The sequence below is a fragment of the Symphodus melops genome (genome assembly GCF_947650265.1).
Source record: "Symphodus melops genome assembly, chromosome: 9".
NCBI classification, from domain to species: Eukaryota; Metazoa; Chordata; class Actinopteri; order Labriformes; family Labridae; genus Symphodus; species Symphodus melops.
This window is the reverse complement of record NC_136699.1, coordinates 18,666,455-18,686,334: the sequence shown is the minus strand read 5'-3', so window position 1 is coordinate 18,686,334 and position 19,880 is coordinate 18,666,455. Positions and strand designations below refer to the sequence as shown.

Sequence of the window (19,880 nt, the reverse complement as noted above, 5' to 3'; positions counted from 1 at the left end):
TCCAGAGGTGGTTGTCAGATAAATGCTCATCTGCATTTGGCTTTTCCTGCTCAAAGTTTACCTGTGATTAATCATGTGATCACTCGAGTGCTGCTCTAAAGAGAAGAGAAGTATTTTGCTTGATAAATGGGCCTCATTGAGGAACTTTTTTGTTTTACTTCTAAATGGTCTGTTTATTGCTTTTTCAGGTGTAAATCTGAGAAGTTGGATTAACTGCAGCGAACACCTTTCATTGAATGTTGCGTGTCAGTCCTTTAACGAGCCTCAAGGTTATAACGTAACATAAGAAAACCGTTTTTTAAAGGCGTGGTTCTTGAGCTACATTAATGTCTTTAATCAGAGCCTCGGGCGGCAGGCTTACCTTCTTGGGTCCAGATGGTGCCAGCTCCATGACGCTAACAGTGTAGTTTGTTCTGCGGCCTTTCTCGTTGAACTGAATGTGGCCAGTCAATCCATCTATACGGACCTTTAAAAGAATCACAGATATGGATAAGTAACTCACTGCCTCTGGCCTCCCTGGCAGATGGATTAATAATGTCTGCTGTGAAGGATGATATACATACTATTAACTTGTTTCATGTGCATGTCCTGCTAACATGCAATGCATGTTAAGCGTCGCTGTATTTGTATAGGACTCATTTGAGCCAGGGTCCCTACAGGAGTGAATGACAGACGGTGTGCGTGTGTGTGTACAGTGCAGTGCAGTGTGTTTGTTTTGGCCATGCGATGGAGTTAATTGAGCGAACAGGGTTTCAATCTCCTGTCTATCCGCAGGCAGATGGCTAGATTGACTCTGAGCAGGCCTCTGCACAGCCACGCTGCAGACAGAGCCTTGGGCTGCACATGCATACACATACACACTAACATGCAATTATAAACAAGCCCTCACAAGCATAGCACATACCTCCATACTTAATGGAAACTGTATTTCAGGGTAAATGAATTATATGTTTCTATGCATTTCTAATTGAAAACTGTTTGTCCCTGAGTCCATTTTAATGTCATTAAAAAAATGATATAAAGTCCCTGTTCCTAGATTTGCATGGTTTCTATGTCTCTGTGCCAGCCAGTCCAACATTTGCATTTGCAGGCCAAATATTACATTTCTGAACTCAATTGCTGATGTCATATTCCATGATGATCACAGCTGAGTGTTATTGCCCGCAGGTTTGTTTACTAGCCATGATGTCACATTTGATACTGGAGAGCTCTCCTATGACTTAATGTGAACTTTACACGACAGAATGAGACCTAATTTGTTCAGCCAGCCCCAGCTCAGGATTGGTTAGCCAATGTGCCACTCAGGAGTTTGCATGAGTGTATGTGTGGGTTTAGTGCGTGTCTGTGTGTGTGTGTGCACATATGAGCCATGTATGTGCACAGACCTGCTGCAGGGCTCTCTGGATGTCTATGCCCTGTCCCCAGGGAGCTGGTGGGTTGGCAAGACATTCTCCAGCGTTGCCCCTGCGAGATATGTCTATCCTCTGTCTCCTCAGATTCTGGAAAGCTGTTGACATGACTTTCACCCCATCATATGTCAGAGCGCCTGTATACTGTGAAGAGAGAGAGAGAGAGAGAGAGAGAGAGAGAGACAGAGAGACAGAGAGACAGAGAGAGAGGGGGGGTAATTTAAGAAGAAGAAAAATCGATAAATCAACAATGAATGCTTTAAAATGAATTTCAAATGCAACAACATCTTTCAAGAATCCTGCAGCTCTCCTTCGACACTCAAGGAAATGATCTCTATTACTTATTTCATATGTTAATCTTGTGAGACTTCCTGGATTTAAAAAATCAATCTCCTCCTCAACTGGTTGGAAAGTTGTAAATGCTAAAAATCAATAATCAGTTAAAAGCTGGGATCATGGTTCATTTGTTGGCCAAATCGAATAAAAAAACTTCATAACCGTTTGCGCTCAATTCAGATGACAGTCACAAACAAACGGGTCAGAGTTACATCAGCCAGGTTTGTTATTTCCTCAAACACAGAAAAGCAGTTACCACAACCCACAGATAATGACAATCCTCTTTTAGTTGACATTCTTTCAGTGTGACAGAGAAGTCCTAAACATGTCCCTGGCTGCTGTGTGCTTCGTGGATACAAGCGAAATAAAACAACAATAAGAGGGCAGATGAGGGAGAAAAAGGAGCAGTACTTTAAGTCCACTTTTGGGCACTTTGGAGTCTTTGTTGTCGAACTCGAGCCACTGCTGGACGACACGGCTGACACCAGGCTCGGAGTTGTTGACGAGTTGGAAGCCTGTAATGTTCGCCCCTCCTTTCCTCAAATCTGTCAGGTCAATGTCCAGGAAACCCTGAGACAGGAAGACAGGTGAATTGAGACATAGAGGTAGAAAAGGAGATATTTGTGTATTCAAAGTAGGCTTTCAGGAAAAAAAACATAGGGAATGATTAGGCATTGGTGTCGCACTGTGTCCTGAGAGGGATTGACTAGAATCCCTGCAAGTGAAGGACACATGGAGAAAGAGGATATCGAGACACAGAGATGTTTCTATTGATCAGTCTGTCTCGATGCCCTTTCAACTGAAATCTCTCTTAAAGCAAGCGTGAGCTGTATCTTGATGTGAGCTTTTGTGACAATCCTGCTTTGGGTAACTGCACAAACCACAGTTGAAAGTATCAACGTTACTTGGTTGACATCAGGATCGTCAGAGATGGTTCAAACACCATGATCCTGTTGTCATGTGTGATTGGAAAAACTCTTTGTGGGCCTTCAGTCCGGCTGTCTGCCGCAGCGTTAGTCAACCTGCGGGTCATCACCCCGACAGGGTGTCACAAAACAACTAGGAGGGGTCACTCCATCAGTGGTTTGAGTCTTTTTTGCCTTCTGAGCTCTAAAAAAAAAAAATCAATACCTTCTTCTAACACCTCATCACAGGTGAGGACTGGGAGTGGACTTCAGCTGTGAGAATGTCAAAGTTCAAAGAGTTATTATTCCTCCATAGAAATCTTGAATTTTAAAAAACAGTTTTCAAAGAAATTCCAAAGATTGTTGAAGGTCTGAGGAGGCCAAAGTGACTTACACTTGCCAGAAAATACTGAAAGAGAAACAATGGCAGAGGAATGATGATTCCTTTGTTTGACACTTTAACTTTATTCTCATCCATGTAATCTTAAAGTGACCCCTCTGGATTTACCTCGAGGTTACTACGAATAGTACAAATTTTCATGAATTCATTCATCTTGATAATTCTGTCAACCATCTAAGGGTAATTCTTCCCTAAACATCCTATAGCACTGGAGTTATATTTGGACTGGAGCCGAGTGTATGTAGTGAGCTGAAAAGGAAAAGTGATTCTCTAAGATTGAGGAAATGTATGTTTGACGATTACAAGTCAAGCTAATGTCTTTTTTCTATCCTATGTGAAGTGTTGTTCCAAATGGAAAGGAATGTGTAGGCTGTACCTGCTAACAGAATATAAGAAAGACTGTTAACATTAAAACTCTGTCAACCGTGTGTTCATTATTGAACATTCATAAGATAAACACTCCCATATTACAGTTACAAACTACTGGATAAAAGAAAGAAGAAAAAAGTAGAAACATATTAATGCTGCACAAAATAGTTTTGTATTACAAATATTTATAAGAAACTATTTACAGGGACTTGAATTTCACTCTCATATGTGGTCATTAAATTCTACTTGTGACAGAACGGTGTTTTTTGCTTCAGATGGGTCATAAGCCAAAAAGGTTGGGGTCAAGTTAGTCACCTATAGGGCACCTCATGAGATTGTTTTCACTGTTCTGCACTTTACAATCAAAGCTTTAAGGGTTAATGGCATAATGAAAATGACAAATCCTTCTTTTTAACTTCGAGAGGTTTTTCCAGTTGTGCAGAACTCATGTCTGTGGTTCCTGAGGGACCAGAGAAGTGAGAAAGAAAAACTAATTTAATGGCTGCCGCTGTCCGAAGCTAATCTGTGATAGACTGAGTCCTCATAGGCTATTGTTAACAATGGCTGGATCAAAACCTTATGGGCCGCTGTGAACAATAGCAGGGCTGCCGGAGGCAGAGTACAATGAAGAAAGAAGCGATTTACAGTAATGGTATCTCCTACTTGTATTTTCCCCCCAGACTATTATGTGGAGAAGGCTGTTTTTTAGAGAAGGAGAAAGGCAGGGAGTGGGAGAGACAGATTCAGCCTCTCAGCAGGCTGCCTGTCAGCGTGGGGAAAGGAAGAGGCAGACAAGTGGGAATGGGTGGGAGTGGAGACCGAGCAGGAGAGACGATTTGTCTGTGATTTGTCAAAGATTTAAGAGCAAACTTTTGACTGATGAAAAGAAAAGGTGCCTCTCTGGAGTGGCTCCCGCTAGCTAGGCATCAGTCTGACAACACACACCTTTCGATCCTTTCTCTGTCTCTTCTGCTCGGATGTTTCTTTCACGTTGTTTGAATCTTTTGTTCTCTCTTGGCCACAAGAGTATACCAAACAACGAGTCTCAAAAATTGCACTTATTACCTCCTCTGATCCATACAATAGAGACAAAGGATGCCATTTTGAATTGGCTAGCTAAAAAGTAACATTTTTTTAAAGATTTCTGCTGTTGGTGAAGGTCCACAAATTGACTGGTAAAAAAATGAAGACCAGCTCAAGCTTCAGGAAACAAACTTTTGCTAAGAGGAGCAGTATCCAGAATCGACCCTCGGCCCCCTTACCTCGGTCTCCCTAAAGTACCTGTGCGTTGCTAGGTTTCCATATTTCTCAGCTGAACAGACAGAGTTATGTCTTTTTTTCTGCTCCATGTATGAGCTAATGTAGTGCAGTCAGCTGAAGAGGTTACTATAGAAACCAGTCTATTCTAACACTGGCCATGTAAGTGGGGGTGGGGGGGACGGGGTTATTTCAAACAGACATTCTGACCACATTTTCCCAGTAGTTATTCTTTTTATTTAATGTCTGTATCACAATGTTGTCTATGTTTTAGGTTCAGTCACACACACACACACACACACACACACACACACACACACACCTACACACACACACCCACACACACACACCTAAACACACACACACACACACACACACACACACATACACAAAGCAAATTAGGGAATTTCTGAAAGTATACAAGGACACAGAAAAAGTAATTTTGTGCAAACCTTTAATGGGCCCATAATAAATGACCACTTTGCCTATCAGCTGTTGTTACCATCCGAGTCTTATCATTATAAATTAAATTTAGCAAACTGGCAAGACAAGAGAGATTGAGCCAATCAGCAGTGAGAAATTGTTCAAGCCAGCAGCTGCATATTAATGTTGTTATTACCACCGATTCCACTGATGTCAATTTTCTCTTCATTTGGTTGAATTTTGTGAGTTTGATCAGGGCTATGGGATCTACATACCATTAGCTGCAGACCAAGAGCGCTAATGGATATACGCTTTCATACATTGGCCACCTGACCTTTTTTCCATCACTGTCAGTCTGCATAGATTTCTGTCTCAGCCTGTCACAGCTTCCCAGTCTGTGCTTTTTACTGTTAGTCAGACACTCTGCTGCTGAGATGTCTGCAGGTTTGACAGTGCAGCGAACTAATATACGAAGCAGCGGAAGAGGGAAATGGGATGAGAGAACATAAAAGACATAAAAGCACATAGTTTTAGGCTAAATTATTCGGCACAAGCAACTCCATTAAACAGGCAATAAAGTACAGAAGGTCGGAAATCCTGTTAAAAGCCAAATTTAATAGTGATGCAAATTGAATTAAGGTGTAAAAGAATGGAGAGAGTAAAATCAGGGAAGCTTAAAAAGATTGCGAGGCAGCGATATGATAAAGATTTCTTACCAGGTTAGCCAGGATGTAGTGGTAGCCCTTTGCATTCTTGCCTTGTTCAACAATCTGAAAGTCAAGGACACAGAGGAGATAGAGAATAAAATATCTGTGATACACAAACAGAAGGCTGCTGTATGTGTGTTGCTTGTGTTTGTGTTTACAACAGAGAGAGGGGTTTTGACAGTCTCTCAGCAGTGTGTTTGGTGCACTATACAGTACTTGACCTTGTGCAGGACAGACACAAAGTAGGTGGATGAGAAATAAGACAGCGAACATGTTAAAAGGCGACTAGTTTAACAAAGACAAGCTGAGCTGGCTGTGTAAAAAGTATCCACACCTCAATCGCCAGCATCAATTACAATTAATCAAAAAGAAACACAGCAAAAACACCAGATACAGTAGGTTAAAAAAGATGCAGAATCCCCTTTTTCACTTCATAAACAAAGCATCAATCAAACGAAGACCGACAAAGACACAGTACATATTCTACAGAACATACATCTAATTAAGGAAACAACAAGCTTCTCCAATGACCATTAAAAATGTGTATGTTCAACGAACTTTTTTTTTCTGTCTTTTTTTATGGGAATCAGCAGCTATACTATGCAACACTGCACAATATATCCTCCATTTTACTGTACCAATTTCCCCATTGGGTCAAGACAAACTATTTCTTATTCTGATATATTCATAAAAGTCTACTCATAAAAACATTAAATGTTCCTCCCTGCTTTTCCTCCGACTTTAATTTTTAACATAACCACCTCAAGAGCTGTAATTTAATCTTTGATCTAATACTTGAATAAAAGTCCAATCTTCCTGAAACTCCACAGTGGTCTAATAATACCGGAAAGTAATGATGTGCTGTGCACCGCTCCATGTCTCTCCTGCTGTTGTCATTCTATACCTGCAGGCGTCATAGGTCGACACAACACCGAGGGCCAGGGCTGTTTGAACTTTACAGTGAGAGGTGCCAGGTTTATTTATAAATGATGTGGGCCAATTTAGCGTCCCCTTCACAGACATTCTTAAAGTAGATATGGGGTCAATGATGAATTCTCTGTTTTGCTAATGGCTAAAGCCTGGTTCATTAATTGTTTTGTACTATAATATACGCTTCAACATAAATGAAGGGAGAGTGGGCAGCGCTTTTTTAAAGCCATGCTCCGTCCAATTAATAACCCTTAGCTCAGCTGATAAGCGGCTTATTCGGCGGTCTGTTCAGGCACTACGCATGACCTCACACATTTTTCACCTCTCTTCCTCTCTCGGAGCATTTTCCCCTGTGTTTAATCCGTCGGGGTGCACTCATTTGTTTGTGTGTTACGCGTGTGTGTCTACTGATGCTGTAGGTCATGACAGGCGGTGGCATTTGTTATTAATGGTGACCCCAGCACAAGGCAGACCCTGCAACCAAGCCCCAGGCAAGGAAAAAAAACAAGAGGGAGGAGAGACACACACCAGCGCTGACACCAATACACTTAACATGGGTAGGGGAAGCACACATATTACTGCCACAGTGGGCCATCGGATGGAAATGTTTTGGATGCAAGTGGGTTTTTAATAATGCATGCAGATTTGAAGAGTCATTCAAAGTTCAGCCCCAAGAGAGCGGGTCACTTTTTGTCTCTGTGTTGGAGGAAAATGCTGTTTGAGCTCACAGCATCGCAATGAATGTTCCCCAGAGTCTACATCAATATTCAGTTTATACAAGAAGTCCCTCTCAGGATACTGTCAGTGGCATTATCGCTAAAGAATCTGTGTACTGTATAAGATGAATGAGATGAACACATGGGTGAGTTTAAAGGGCAGAAAAGGTACAGTAGAGGTGTATGTATATGTGTGTGTTAGCACGCTATTGTTTGGCTGTGCATGCAGGGCAGTGTGACGGGAGGGAACACATGTAGATGATTGATGGTGGCTGTCTGAATGAAGAAATTCTCAGGCTCAGCTCCTGTAAAGTGGTGAGAACTGATGCAATAACCTTAACTGTAGACACTGGGCCATCAATAATATTCACACAGGAGGAGCCATAGCTTATACAGATGGGGCCTGTCTGTTTGTATGTATAGTATGAAAACCATTCATGTGCATGTGTGTCTGTGCTTTCATATAGACTAGGATGTACAGAACAAGGGGGAAAACATTTCTAGAAGTCTGACGAAAAAATCTTCGAAAGATGACATTAGCAAGGAAAACAAAAAAATGACTATGTTGAAATATTTCTGGAGATATAATAATCTGCAGTGATAAATTGGTTTCAGGTGCCTCAACTGTTTTTGTGTTGCTGAGTAATTACATTACAACTAACATTTCCAAAGTTATCAGTTATCAAAGCCAGTTAAATCCTTGATTTGATAGTTGTTGTGGTGGCCGCCATGACCAAGCCACCATGATAGAAACAACAGGTTTTTCATTGCCATGGAAACAATGGATGTTACGCCAAAGAAATCCATAAGAAAGCAGGAACTGCTACATCGTCCGTAAACATGTTCACTCCAGCCAGTGCGGTTTGTTTTTGAGTTTATTTTTAACGGGGGTGGGAGGTGGAGTAGCAGAGACTCACTCCCATGATTCCGTGCCAGCCTCGACATCTGTCCTTTTAGTGAGTGATCGCTCAGTTCCACTTCCTGTCTTGGTAAGCTATGCCACTGAGTATGCGCAATAGTTGTTTTTTCTAAAATGAGCTTCTGAGCTTCACATGTTATAATCATATTGATTACATTTATGCTCTTCTTTTTCAACAGGCCAAAATATGTAATATAAATTTTTGATTTTCAACTGAGGTAGGTCTATGGAGGCTTCCTTTTGTATTTCCCATTAAACATAATAGTTCCAAAACATGATAATATTATGGTGCGCAAAACAATGGCTCGACTGACGCACATGAGCGCCCGTGCAACAGAGGACACAGCTTACAACTCCAGCAAAATGTGTGACAATTTATTTAAAACATGGAGAGGAGAAAAGAGAGGCCCTGTTTAATGCTGTAGTTTTTTTATAAGCCAAATTTTCTTTTTGTTAAATTCAAATTCATCTGCAATAACTCCCACAAATACATATTTTGAGCATGCAGTCGTCCTCCTTTCCGTTCAAACGCTCTCTCAAATGTTTAACTAAACTTAAATACTACCGCTTCCACAAGGTTTGCACCTGTTTTCATTCAGGCAAATATTTTTTTTAGATCACGCCCACAAACCAAATGTGTTTGTGGGCTTCTTTTTTGGAGAGAATATGCAATTTAGTACTCTTTAATTGCGATCTTAGTAAATCAGGCCCTGAGTCTTGTAGTTTTGCAAAAGCACACTACATCAGATATCAAGTTTCAAACAAGTACCGTTTCTGTTTGAAGTACAGCAATGCTAGAATGAATAGAATGCCTTTTTATTGTCATTATACAAATTGTACAACGAGATTACTTGGCTTAACCTAAAAGTGCACACAGCTAAAAATTAAAAACAACAAGAAGAAGAGTATAGGTAAAAAAAAAAGTCACCCTAGTTAACGGAAGGTGGGATAAGTGTGGGAGGACTGATTTACAGTTAGCAGCACGCTGAAATTGAATGGATAAACAGACATCAGATTTCTTATTGCACAGTACGAAATGTAAACTATAGCAGGGTGTAAACTATAAATAGTGCATTGTATGAGGCGTGAACCACAGCAGGGTATAAAGATATAACTATTTGCACTGTAGAAATGTACTAAATGTACTAAACTTGATATAAGTATAAGAGTCAAGTTGTTGGTATCCTGACAACCGCTATCACTGGCTTCATCAGTGACCATTGTGATCATTCTGTGACTAATTCTGTGACGTCACTTAGACCATGTCCATGTTTTAGTCTGTATTGTCAACACAGTAAATTTGCTCGTCATGAACATATTTTTTTAATGTTACCTCTAAACCTCAGGATTACGTCGTTAGCCACGCAATTATCCTTTTTTTTCATTATATGTCAGAACTGTTTTGTCAATACTGTAAATATGGAGCTAGTAAGCTTTAAATGCTTACCTTCGCAGTCTACTTTTCACTGCGGACATCTTTTCTCTTCTGTTGATTTCAAACAGACTGAAATACACCACTACTGAAACTGAAATCCAAAAGCTTGACAGGCAAGTCGTGCCTGGACGCTAAGCCGTGATTGGACAGTCAACCATGATTCTTAGAACATTTTCCTCAACACATCACAGAGGTGAGTAAGTGATTATCCTATCACGGAAAAACTGTCGACTCCAACACCAATGCTGAGTTATTTATCTCGCCTGTCCTTGATGTTGTAGGAGGCTAAACCCCCACAGTAAACCACTAACCAACCCCCACTTTTCATTCTTACAACTATATTCTCCCTCTGCCTCTTTTCTTCGCTCATCTGAATAAAACATGTAAATCCTTCATGGAAATGTGTGTTAAATGTATTCAATGTATTTTTTTCTTTTAACCTTTATATGGAGGCTAATTGCTCAAATTACATGATGTAAAAAAAATCACATTTAATTTGAGCAATTTGAAAGGCAAAACATACAGCAGGGTTTAATTATGTATGGAGGTTTCTGTCTTTAAGCTGATATTGCAATATACACAGTATATTGCAGCACACTGTTTTCACATCATCCCCTATCACTGTGACAAAACAGAGAGACACCTTCTTACCTTTTTAAGGATGCCGGTGAGCCTCTCAGTCTCACAGTCAATGATAATCTGGCCCTCCTTTCTCTTATCCAGGTCCTGGAACACTTTCAAAAATGAGGCCTCCGTCATGGTTTCCACATTGACTGAGGTCACCTGCCAGTTCCTCTCCGCTGCAGTGTCCAGAACTTTCTGCAGCACCGAAAGGCCTAGAGTGAAGAGAAGGGGAAAGTAAAACTCTCAGGAAATGAGAAATTGCAGGATTTAATCCTCTGCCGTTGCATTTTTCCTCTGCTTTTTTTTCCAGCATAAGTTAAGAGGAATATAGTGATAAATGACTGTTTTGTATTCTACTGAGCAGAACACAACTGTCTATTTTATTAGGCTGTCTGAGACATAGATTATGCGTATGTTAATTTTATATTGTGAGAAGTCAGATCAATTTAAACACCTTGCGAGAAACAGAAAATGTGCAGAACCAAACTGCTCTCGATAAGTTTATCCATCAGACTCTCCCCTGCAGCATCAGTGATGAAGTACAATGAGTATAAAAGTCTATTACTGTAGGAACACTGCCACGTACAGGTGTGGTTTCCAGATCTTACAGCGCCAGGCTAAATAATCACCACTTCCACACTAACAAATAATCAGACCGTGCATCATCTCAGACTACACACTCACAGCCAGCTTTACGTCCTCCAAGCACCAATTAAAAGAGCCGTTACTCAATTACACTGTCACTGATATGCTACTAAGATTCTTTCGCAACAAAGGGAAAGAGGTAGAGCAGCCAATGAGTTAAGGGCTCATGCTAAGACAGGAAATAAAAGGCGATTAGAGAACACATTGATCCTGAGCTCTGATTTACAGGCTGACTCACTGTTGTACTCTTTCACTGCTGGCAGTAGACCAATCAGATTCCTCTCAAGCTGGCAGTCACATTTGTTCCACAGAGAAAATAAAGTAATTTCACACGCAGCAGACTGGCAGCCGAAATACAGCAATTACAAAATCTCAGAATGTAAACTAATACATGATATAGTCGTGCTTTTTTCCCACTAAGCTGTCAAACACTGTTAAAGCCACTGTGGGCCTATACAAGATGTGTTCTGCATATCCTCCTCCATGCTTGTTTTTTGTTCATGTTCATCCAAGCTTCTGCATATGCATACTGAGCAAATTTTAAAATGGCGTATGCACAAAACAACACAAACCCTATCCAAAAAAAAAAGAAAGAAAAAAGAATGAGAGATGCAGTCACTGCTTCTGAAATATGATTGCTTTGCCTTATCACAATGCACACCAGCTGCTCTCCAGGCAACTCATGCTGCCTGTTTGACACCAGGTCATTAAGAAACAATGACGGATGGTGTTTCACCTCAACATATGACCAGAGAACAGAACATGTAAATAAATTAGACATCTCAAAAAAATTGGAATATTATTGGTGGGGGACAGGAAATCTGTCACAGTTTCTCTTGTTTTTGACTGTTTGTCTGAGAGTGAATAATTGCAGTCTTTGGTGCTCAAGCTTGTAGCTGTGGAACTAATGATCCACATGGGGACAGAGAATGCAGTTTATCATTGTTATGGCTGAAACCGGTGGTTCCTGACAGATGAAGTGGACGACTGGATTGGAATAGAGGGGAGTTGTGGCGTCAGTGAAGGTTTCAGCACCATGGACAGCACCATGCAGTCTAAGAGGAAAGTGTCTCTCTTAGCGAGGTTCACTTTGTATCTTTTCAGTCTATTATTTAGTATTTAGAGTTTACAATGTTTTGCACTTTTATAAGGATTTTTGTTCCTTATATATTCAGTGTGACTTGACAATTTATGTTCTATAGCTTTGTTCCATTTCGTTTCTGTATCACTATGTTTCCATTGAATATCCCCACTCCCTTTTAAATGTAGATATGTGGCAGATACCTCCCTATAAATCAGAGCCAGCCTGACATGGAGAATCGTAGGATTGGCCGAGGTAAAAACAGGTCTTCCAAAGGCATCTTGGAAAAAGGAATTATATCATAATGGAATCTGGCTACCATGAGCCTCCTTTCGCTGGAGGCAATACATGAGGACCTGGACACCAGGCAATCGAGAGGAGAGTAATAACACTTTGGGGAAACCATTTCCTGAATATTGTTTGTGATAAACTTAATGGGCTATCAAATTTGTTTTTCGGTCCATGAGCTTTTTGAAAATACAAATCGGACGCACTTTTAGTCCCAGATACTACGAGGTAGAACGGCAAGATGGATGTTAATATTAAAAAAAGGAAACAAGTATATTTAAAAAAATTCCTTCAGCATTGGAAAGTGATGAATGCGTCTGGATACTTGTGTGTCCTTGACTAAAACAGATAATGATAGAAATATTAGAAAATGTTAAACGTAGATGAACTCAATATGGTCAAGAAGTGCTCAAAAAAGACAGATGTTTGAAAAAGATAACACGCACTTATACCAGACATACACCTCACAACTAAATATGATTTTTCTTAAAGGCTTAAAATAACTCTGTTGGAAGGGTGACGATGGCGGTGTATCCAGGCAACAGAGGACGACTGATTCAGTTTCCATTGGCTCCATCCCACCACTCAATCACATAGGGGTGACCCTGCACACAAACACTAGCAAACAATAATAATGAAAGGATCACCGGAGATTAAAAAAAATCTGTGTGACATGTGTGGAGCTATGGCCCTCATGCATCAACAGGGTTAAAGACCACTGTGAAATCCTCACTGTCACTGCTTGCTTGTGTGCTGTGCAGAGTGACATGATGGCATCTGTCTTTTAAAGCTGACGTGAGCCTGCTGATGTCTCAAGAAATTAAAAAAAAAAAAACTGCACAAAGAGGGCGTGTTTGTGACAGTTGTTCCTACAGCTAAAGTTGTGGATGATGGGAGGGCTGCATCCTTTAGAGAACCCGTGCATATCAGTACAAATTCACACAATGCTCTTAGAAGATAAAGGCTGAGTGTGACTTAAAACTACATTAATACTGATGCTGTGCAAAGTTGCAAAAATAAAATCCTCTTACAGTATGCTTGCAAATTTGCATTTTTTAAATGGGGCACACATACACCCTTCATGCTCTAAAACCCCCAACACCTGGGACAGATGGCACGGCATAATGGGAAAGTCTCATCTGATTGGTAAGAGGGGAGAGTACGAGGAGGAGGCTGGAGGCTGACAGGTGTGTCCTGCTTTATTTCTATCTGCCTCTGCAGGAGATGTTTAAATTGAACGCTACAGCACTATTTATGTGTTTTGTTTGTGTTTTTCTCTTGGCATGTTACTGACAAAGGCACTGTTTACAGCACTGAGGACTGCTCATTGAAAAGCTTTATATTTGTTCCATTGTGTCATTTAGCTGCTATTCAGTGCAGGTCAATGTTTCTTTTCTGTGTCCTCGGTGGGCAAAAATAAACGCTCTGATGGCTCTTTGCACAATGGCTATGATTGACCCTATTGCTGTCACCATGGCAATATGAAGACGGCTAATGGTGGTTGCTCTAACGACTCTGTTCGTCTTCATGTCATTTAATGCAAATTCTTTTGCACACTGTTGTTATGTGGTGTTGGTGTTGAATGATGAATATGGATTATAAAACCAATAAAGCAAGTAAGGTAGGTAAGGAAAACCAAAAAGATGTCTTTGAAAAATAGAATACAAAAAATGATTTTGTGAAAGATCAAGATTGATGTTATACTAAGTACAGAGTGAGAAGGTTTCCTACCTGAGTCAGAGCTGTACATGTAGACAAACTTAGTCCACTTGTAGTGGTCGATAACTCCCACCAAGGCATCCTGTAATTCGGGCCTCAGCTGGATGACAAACTGGTTTGCTGTCTCGATTGGGAAGGACGGGGTGACGAAGCAGACATGCAGCGCTCCGCAGAACGACATGAGCATGTTGACCGTTTTCCTGTCATACAGGCCAATGATGGCATATACACCTTTGGAGAACTGGGAGCAAACTGCAAGAGAGAAAAGAGGGGAGAGGAAACATAAAGAAAATCAGTATTTGGAGAGAATAATAATAATAATAATAATAATAATTCTAAAAGACTAAAAGTGAATGCCTGGGTGAAATTAGATTAATACAGCTTATTCTCATCAAGAAGCCCTTCCTTCTATAGTGCACATAAAATCTCTGAACAAGACACTATACATGATAAATGAAAACATTTGTAATGGTGAGCACTTGCCTGCAGAACCCAGCTCACACATTGAAGAACACAATTACACACACAAAAAAAAAAAAAAAACCTAAACGCAATTGAGTCATGACAACTCTGTTCAAAGCATCTAGGAGGGTGTCCATGATGTGTGCTGTGATGTCACAACAGCAACAATAAAACTAAAGCCTGTTTGACATTTGACAGGAGAGAGGAAGACTCTCCAGAGAGGCCTGATGAACTTGAATCACTGAAAATATAATGATGAACACACCTTTCGTGGAGCTCCGGGTTTATCAGGAGGTCCGCTGTGGTTACCTTTTGGATGGTCGAACACGCTTACTAATAGTTAATATGAGATTCTGACTGATGCTGTCAGCGTGTCTGGAGAGTGAAATTATAAATGAACTTACAGCGCTGTGCTTCTTGCAGAAATACACACCACGCCCCTCTGAGAGAGAAGCAGGGATCATTTCTGCTGCGATGGGATCACTGCAGGTGTCCAATAAACACAGAAATACCTGAAACCCACCAGCTATCAATCAGAATTTTACATTTTCTGAAGCCCTTTGCCCAATCCGTAGTTGACTTGACTGCACTCAGCGCATTACCACGACACATAAACTGTGGCTGAACAAGAAGGCACACGAACGCATGTGTTTGCTTTCACTCCAAACTGCATGAATCGGTTGGGCCTTGTTGATTAAAAATGGAGCAAAAACTGTCTTTAAAAGTTGCTAGGTCTGGTCCCTCCTCTCCATCTTCTGCCTCCAAATGCATCAAACGCCTGAGCTATAAAGGTAGACACCTTCACTCACTGAAGGCTTGTAATGATCGTACTTATCATAGATTTCCTGGCAGAGAAAAGATGCAATGATTTGCAGCTACAAAGATTAATACAATTATTGACTCGGCAATAGATTTCAGTTCAAAGATGTGCTGCTTACTCAACTCAAATTGTAGAATATTCTTTTGGAGATTGAAAGGTCCCCAGGGACATCGGCTTGAGATATTATGAAGATCAATTGTACAACGAGTAGACGCTTTACAGAAGAAATACATAATCATTAAGCCTATACAATTCTTTGGGTCGTGTCAATGACATTCATTGATAACAGCTGATATAAAACAAGAATTATATGTAATGAGTCAAGCCTTGCTAAACTGAACTAAATAGAATTTTTTTATCATGCACAATTCATTCACTTTGATTCCCAAATGTATAAAAGGAGGCAACTTATCGTATTGAAAAAGAAGAGTATAAGATCGGGGTAGATATCTGTCATGGGTCATCACTGACTGCTTTTGGAATTTCAGTAGAAACCATCTCTGACAGCTTCCTCCTTTTTCGCTACTTAGTGACATGCTTATGCAAATCTGACCAGTTTGTCCATCTGTGTACCAGCAGTGTGTGTGTTTTGCCTCCAGTGAGAGGTGGAGGAGGTGAAAGCAGATTAGGAGTAGAGAGGTTAATCAATGCATCCCTGGAGTTCCTCTGACATTTTACTTGCAGCAGGAGGCTCCCGTCTCTTATTTGCTTTTCTCCTTCAGTCTCTGCATTTTTCTTTGTCTCATTGTCTGCATGTCAATCTGACTGTCTCCACTCCCACCTATATCTTTAAATAGCTCATTTATGATCACAGTCCTCTCTTTGGAAGGTATGTCCTCTCTGACATATTAGCAAGGCACGCTATCTTTGCACTCGCCGGTCTGGTCCGGGCTATTTTCCACCGTGACGATGGGTGGGCCTTACTTATTGCAGTATTTACCAAACAGATTGAAGTCGCTGCCTGTCCCTGTGTGAGGGCCAAGCTTGCTCCTAGGGGCTGAGGGAAAGACAGAGTGAGGATGGCCGGTACCCAAAACGCCTAACCTGTCACAGACCTGCACCCTCCGGGCAGGCACGTGTGTGTGTCTGCGTGTGTGTTGGACGGAGATTGGGTGAGAGAGAAATTCAGCGGTATCACAAATAAATACATGTGCACACACATGAGCTCACACACACATATGCAGTCTCTCGTTGTCCAAAAGCCTGGTGAGTCACCCTACTTAAAGCAAGCCCTGAAATAGACATTTTGAGCCTCGCCACACTGACTCAGTAACAGAACTATCTTTCCTTCATGGTCTGCACATGCTCTCGCTATTAAATCGACACTCACTTTGCTTTCCCCTAGCATACATTATATTTCCCTTTACAATTTTCGAGGACCAATTTCAGCTGTGGCCTCCATGTTCTGCATGGATAAAAGGTAATGAGAGCTTGTTTGACTTTTTGTGCAGTGTCCCATTACCCTGCCCTGCAGCAGGTAACCCGGTTTCACTGGATATGAGTCACTGCTCATACCTGCAGTAAGATCTGTCTGAAAAAGAAAACATAAAAAGAAAACATGCAGCCATGTGGCACAGACCTCCTGTTCTGAGCTGGCGGGAGAAGCATGCCTTCGTCTAATTCGACAAGAGCCTGACACAGGACATTAGTGTAACTCAGCGGTCTGTGCTCCGGTCCAGATAGTAGCATAGAGGAGTGTTGAGTGTGTTTGTGTGCGAGCGGCTTGTTAGTGCTTCTCCACATGTGCAACGACATCGCCGGCCGAGCCAGGAGACCTGAAGTGATCTCGAAGACCCCAGCAACACCTGTCCTCCCTGGCATGCCGTGTCTCCTCACCACAGTTACATCTGCCACGGCGGCAGGACGGAGGTTGCCCTAGCAACGATCTGTTTCGCTGGCAGGGATTACAGTGGCTCAGAGCTGCTAAAGGACTTCTGCGAGATGAAGTGGGAATTGTGAGTGTTTGGACAGTTTGTCATAATTAGGTCTCTCCTCAAGGAATTAGCCAATTTGAAAAACTGACTTGGCTTTGCAAAATCCTTCGATAGTTCCTGGTATAAAGGAGCATTTGCGGCACATTTCCACGGCATCGCATTTTTATTTACACTCAAACAAAACATAATCATTTCCAAAAGCTGACAAAAGTCTTCAGCGCATGCATACAGACGACGCTGGAAAGCTTGCTGGAACCTTCTCCTGACTGTACAATTTTTTTTCTAAACTTTTCCTATGAATGAACAGCCACATTTGCATATGATTTTGCATTCGGTGTGGCCAAAGAGCTTTGGGTCGCAGGAAAAGAGCGAAAACACTCAAATCCTAAAGGGACAGATACTCGCACAACAGGAGGAGCTGTCAGTAACAACTCATGCAGTTTCTGTCTCCCCTGTTCTCTGTTTCCTGTGCCCTGCAGCTGTTCCTCTGCTTAGCATGAGCCAAATATCAAATGACAGACGTGTCTGTGTCGGCTGCATAAAGAGGGCGTGTTTGTGACAGTTGTTCCTACATCTAAAGTTGTGGATGATGGGAGGGCTGCATCCTTTAGAGAACCCGTGAATATTTTAATATCAGTACAAATTCACACAATGCTCTTAGAAGATAAAGGCTGAGTGTGACTTAAAACCACATTAATACTGATGCTGGACAAAAACAAATCCAAAATAGACTTTCGCTTTTGGCTGGTTGCTTTTTTTTTTTTTTTTTTTTTTGATAAATGTCCAGAACATGAAAAACCAGGATTCATCAAAAAAAGTCTTTTTTTTTTTTTTTTTTGACATTTTGGAGAAAAAGAAGGATTCATATATCAAAGGTAGAACTTCTTTTTTTTTTAAGAAATAGGTCAATGCATGTCATTTTTTGTTTGATATTTGGGCAAAATCCTTCAAAGGTTTCAAGGTGTCCTTGTGCATTTACCTGACTTCATGCTGCTCCACTGGAGCTTCTCAAAACCTGAGTAAGACCGTGGTATTACAGAACAGCACCTAGTGTCGGAGCGTGTGTGATTCTTTTTTCAATATCTCTGTATTGCTTCATGTCAATACTATTGAATGGTGAGGGCTGTCAAATGTATATTAATAAATATACATTGGGGGAAGTTACAACGACATTTGCAAGAATCAATATGATGGTGATATTCCGAGTGCGGTTCCATGTACACATGGACTCCTGGCTTTAATGCGACCACATGCAAACCACAAATTCTGATATGGATGATGTTTGCATTATATGCCTTCTTAATCCGACAAACACGAGAGGAGGAACATAGGGCTTCTACAATTTTCCTCCCCTAGGACTTGCATGCCATTATCCTGTGCAACATTAAGGTCAGCAGTACAGAGGGAATTTCACAGCTGCAGGAAGATGGGTTCAGCTAGAGGGAGAGTGCTGATTGCAGGGTTGTTCTTGTTCAACCAACCGTAAAGGTCTTTTTTATTTTATTTAAAAGAGCCCCAACTACATGTTGGGTGACTCCTCAAAAATAGGTCATGTTGCTCATCTAAACCACTGATCGACTTTCAAATCGTACTCTACTCTTTGTATTGTTGCTGTGCAGCTTGAAAGATTTTTTTTTTTCTTGAAGTGTGAATCACGTTTTTTTTTTATTCCTTTGGGCCTGGATGAACAAAGACCGTGGGATGGAAGAGTGAGCAGCTAAATCCAGTCCCACTTTTCTCCACCGCAACATAACCCAGCCAGATTGATTCCCAGAGCCACACACACAATCTCAATCCAGTTAGGACAACAGGGTTTTTACTGTCCATCCAATGTCACCTCTACACAACAGGTTTTTCACGGATGCCTGGGGAGGTCAAATTTTAAAGATTTTGAAGAACATACACATCTTTAATAAAATGTTGTAATTTATTTTAAACCCCTTTCAGACCCTTTTTTTAACATCAACAGTCCAACACGCAGACATTAACCCTTCTAAAAATGCAAACAATAAATCAGCTCCTTGTGATTTGCGATGCTACTGGCATGTTCTAACAATGATAAAGCTGAGTCAGTCAGTCACTTAGGTAGAGACTGAAAAATAAGAACAACTCAACTCATTAGGGCAAGAGTATCTTGAGTTTATTCTAAATCATGTAGCGCCAAAGTTGAACTCATCCTGAAACAAATATTATGCAAGATACGAGATAAGATGCTAAAAAGGTGAATATAACAGCTGCTTAGCATTAACATGTTAGCCTTGTACTTGTCATTTAGCTTTCTGGCCTGTTGGTAGACTTTCAAAAAGTCTATGGCATCGCTGTATTAGTGTCATTATGTAATAAAAAAAAAATAATAATAATAAAAAAAATAGTCTGAAAGTGTTTGAGTACTAAGCTTTATTTTCTTTTATCATTTTTCTCAAAGCAGTTCCTGCTTTTCTTACGACATCTCTGGACAATCTCCGTGCCAAAACAATGTTATAGGTTTTTCTATCAGCCAT

At 40.9% G+C, this 19,880-nt stretch overlaps 1 protein-coding gene and 1 long non-coding RNA gene across 4 annotated transcripts in view; one reads left to right on the top strand and one right to left on the bottom strand.

Annotated features, from left to right (window-relative positions):
* gria1a (glutamate receptor, ionotropic, AMPA 1a) overlaps positions 1-19,880 on the bottom strand; it is an 84,403-nt gene that overhangs the window by 40,615 nt on the left and 23,908 nt on the right. For all 3 annotated transcript variants that reach the window (XM_079351592.1, XM_079351593.1, XM_079351594.1), the window contains 6 exons: positions 14,176-14,415; positions 10,458-10,642; positions 5,816-5,869; positions 2,157-2,315; positions 1,386-1,553; positions 362-466 (listed from right to left, as the gene is read on the bottom strand). In XM_079351592.1, coding sequence (XP_079207718.1) covers positions 362-466; positions 1,386-1,553; positions 2,157-2,315; positions 5,816-5,869; positions 10,458-10,642; positions 14,176-14,415 — 911 coding nt within the window. The remainder of the gene's footprint in view (positions 1-361; positions 467-1,385; positions 1,554-2,156; positions 2,316-5,815; positions 5,870-10,457; positions 10,643-14,175; positions 14,416-19,880) is intronic.
* The window catches only part of LOC306828869, a 211,697-nt gene that overhangs the window by 182,629 nt on the left and 9,188 nt on the right, over positions 1-19,880 (top strand). The gene's annotated exons all lie outside the window — the stretch shown is intronic.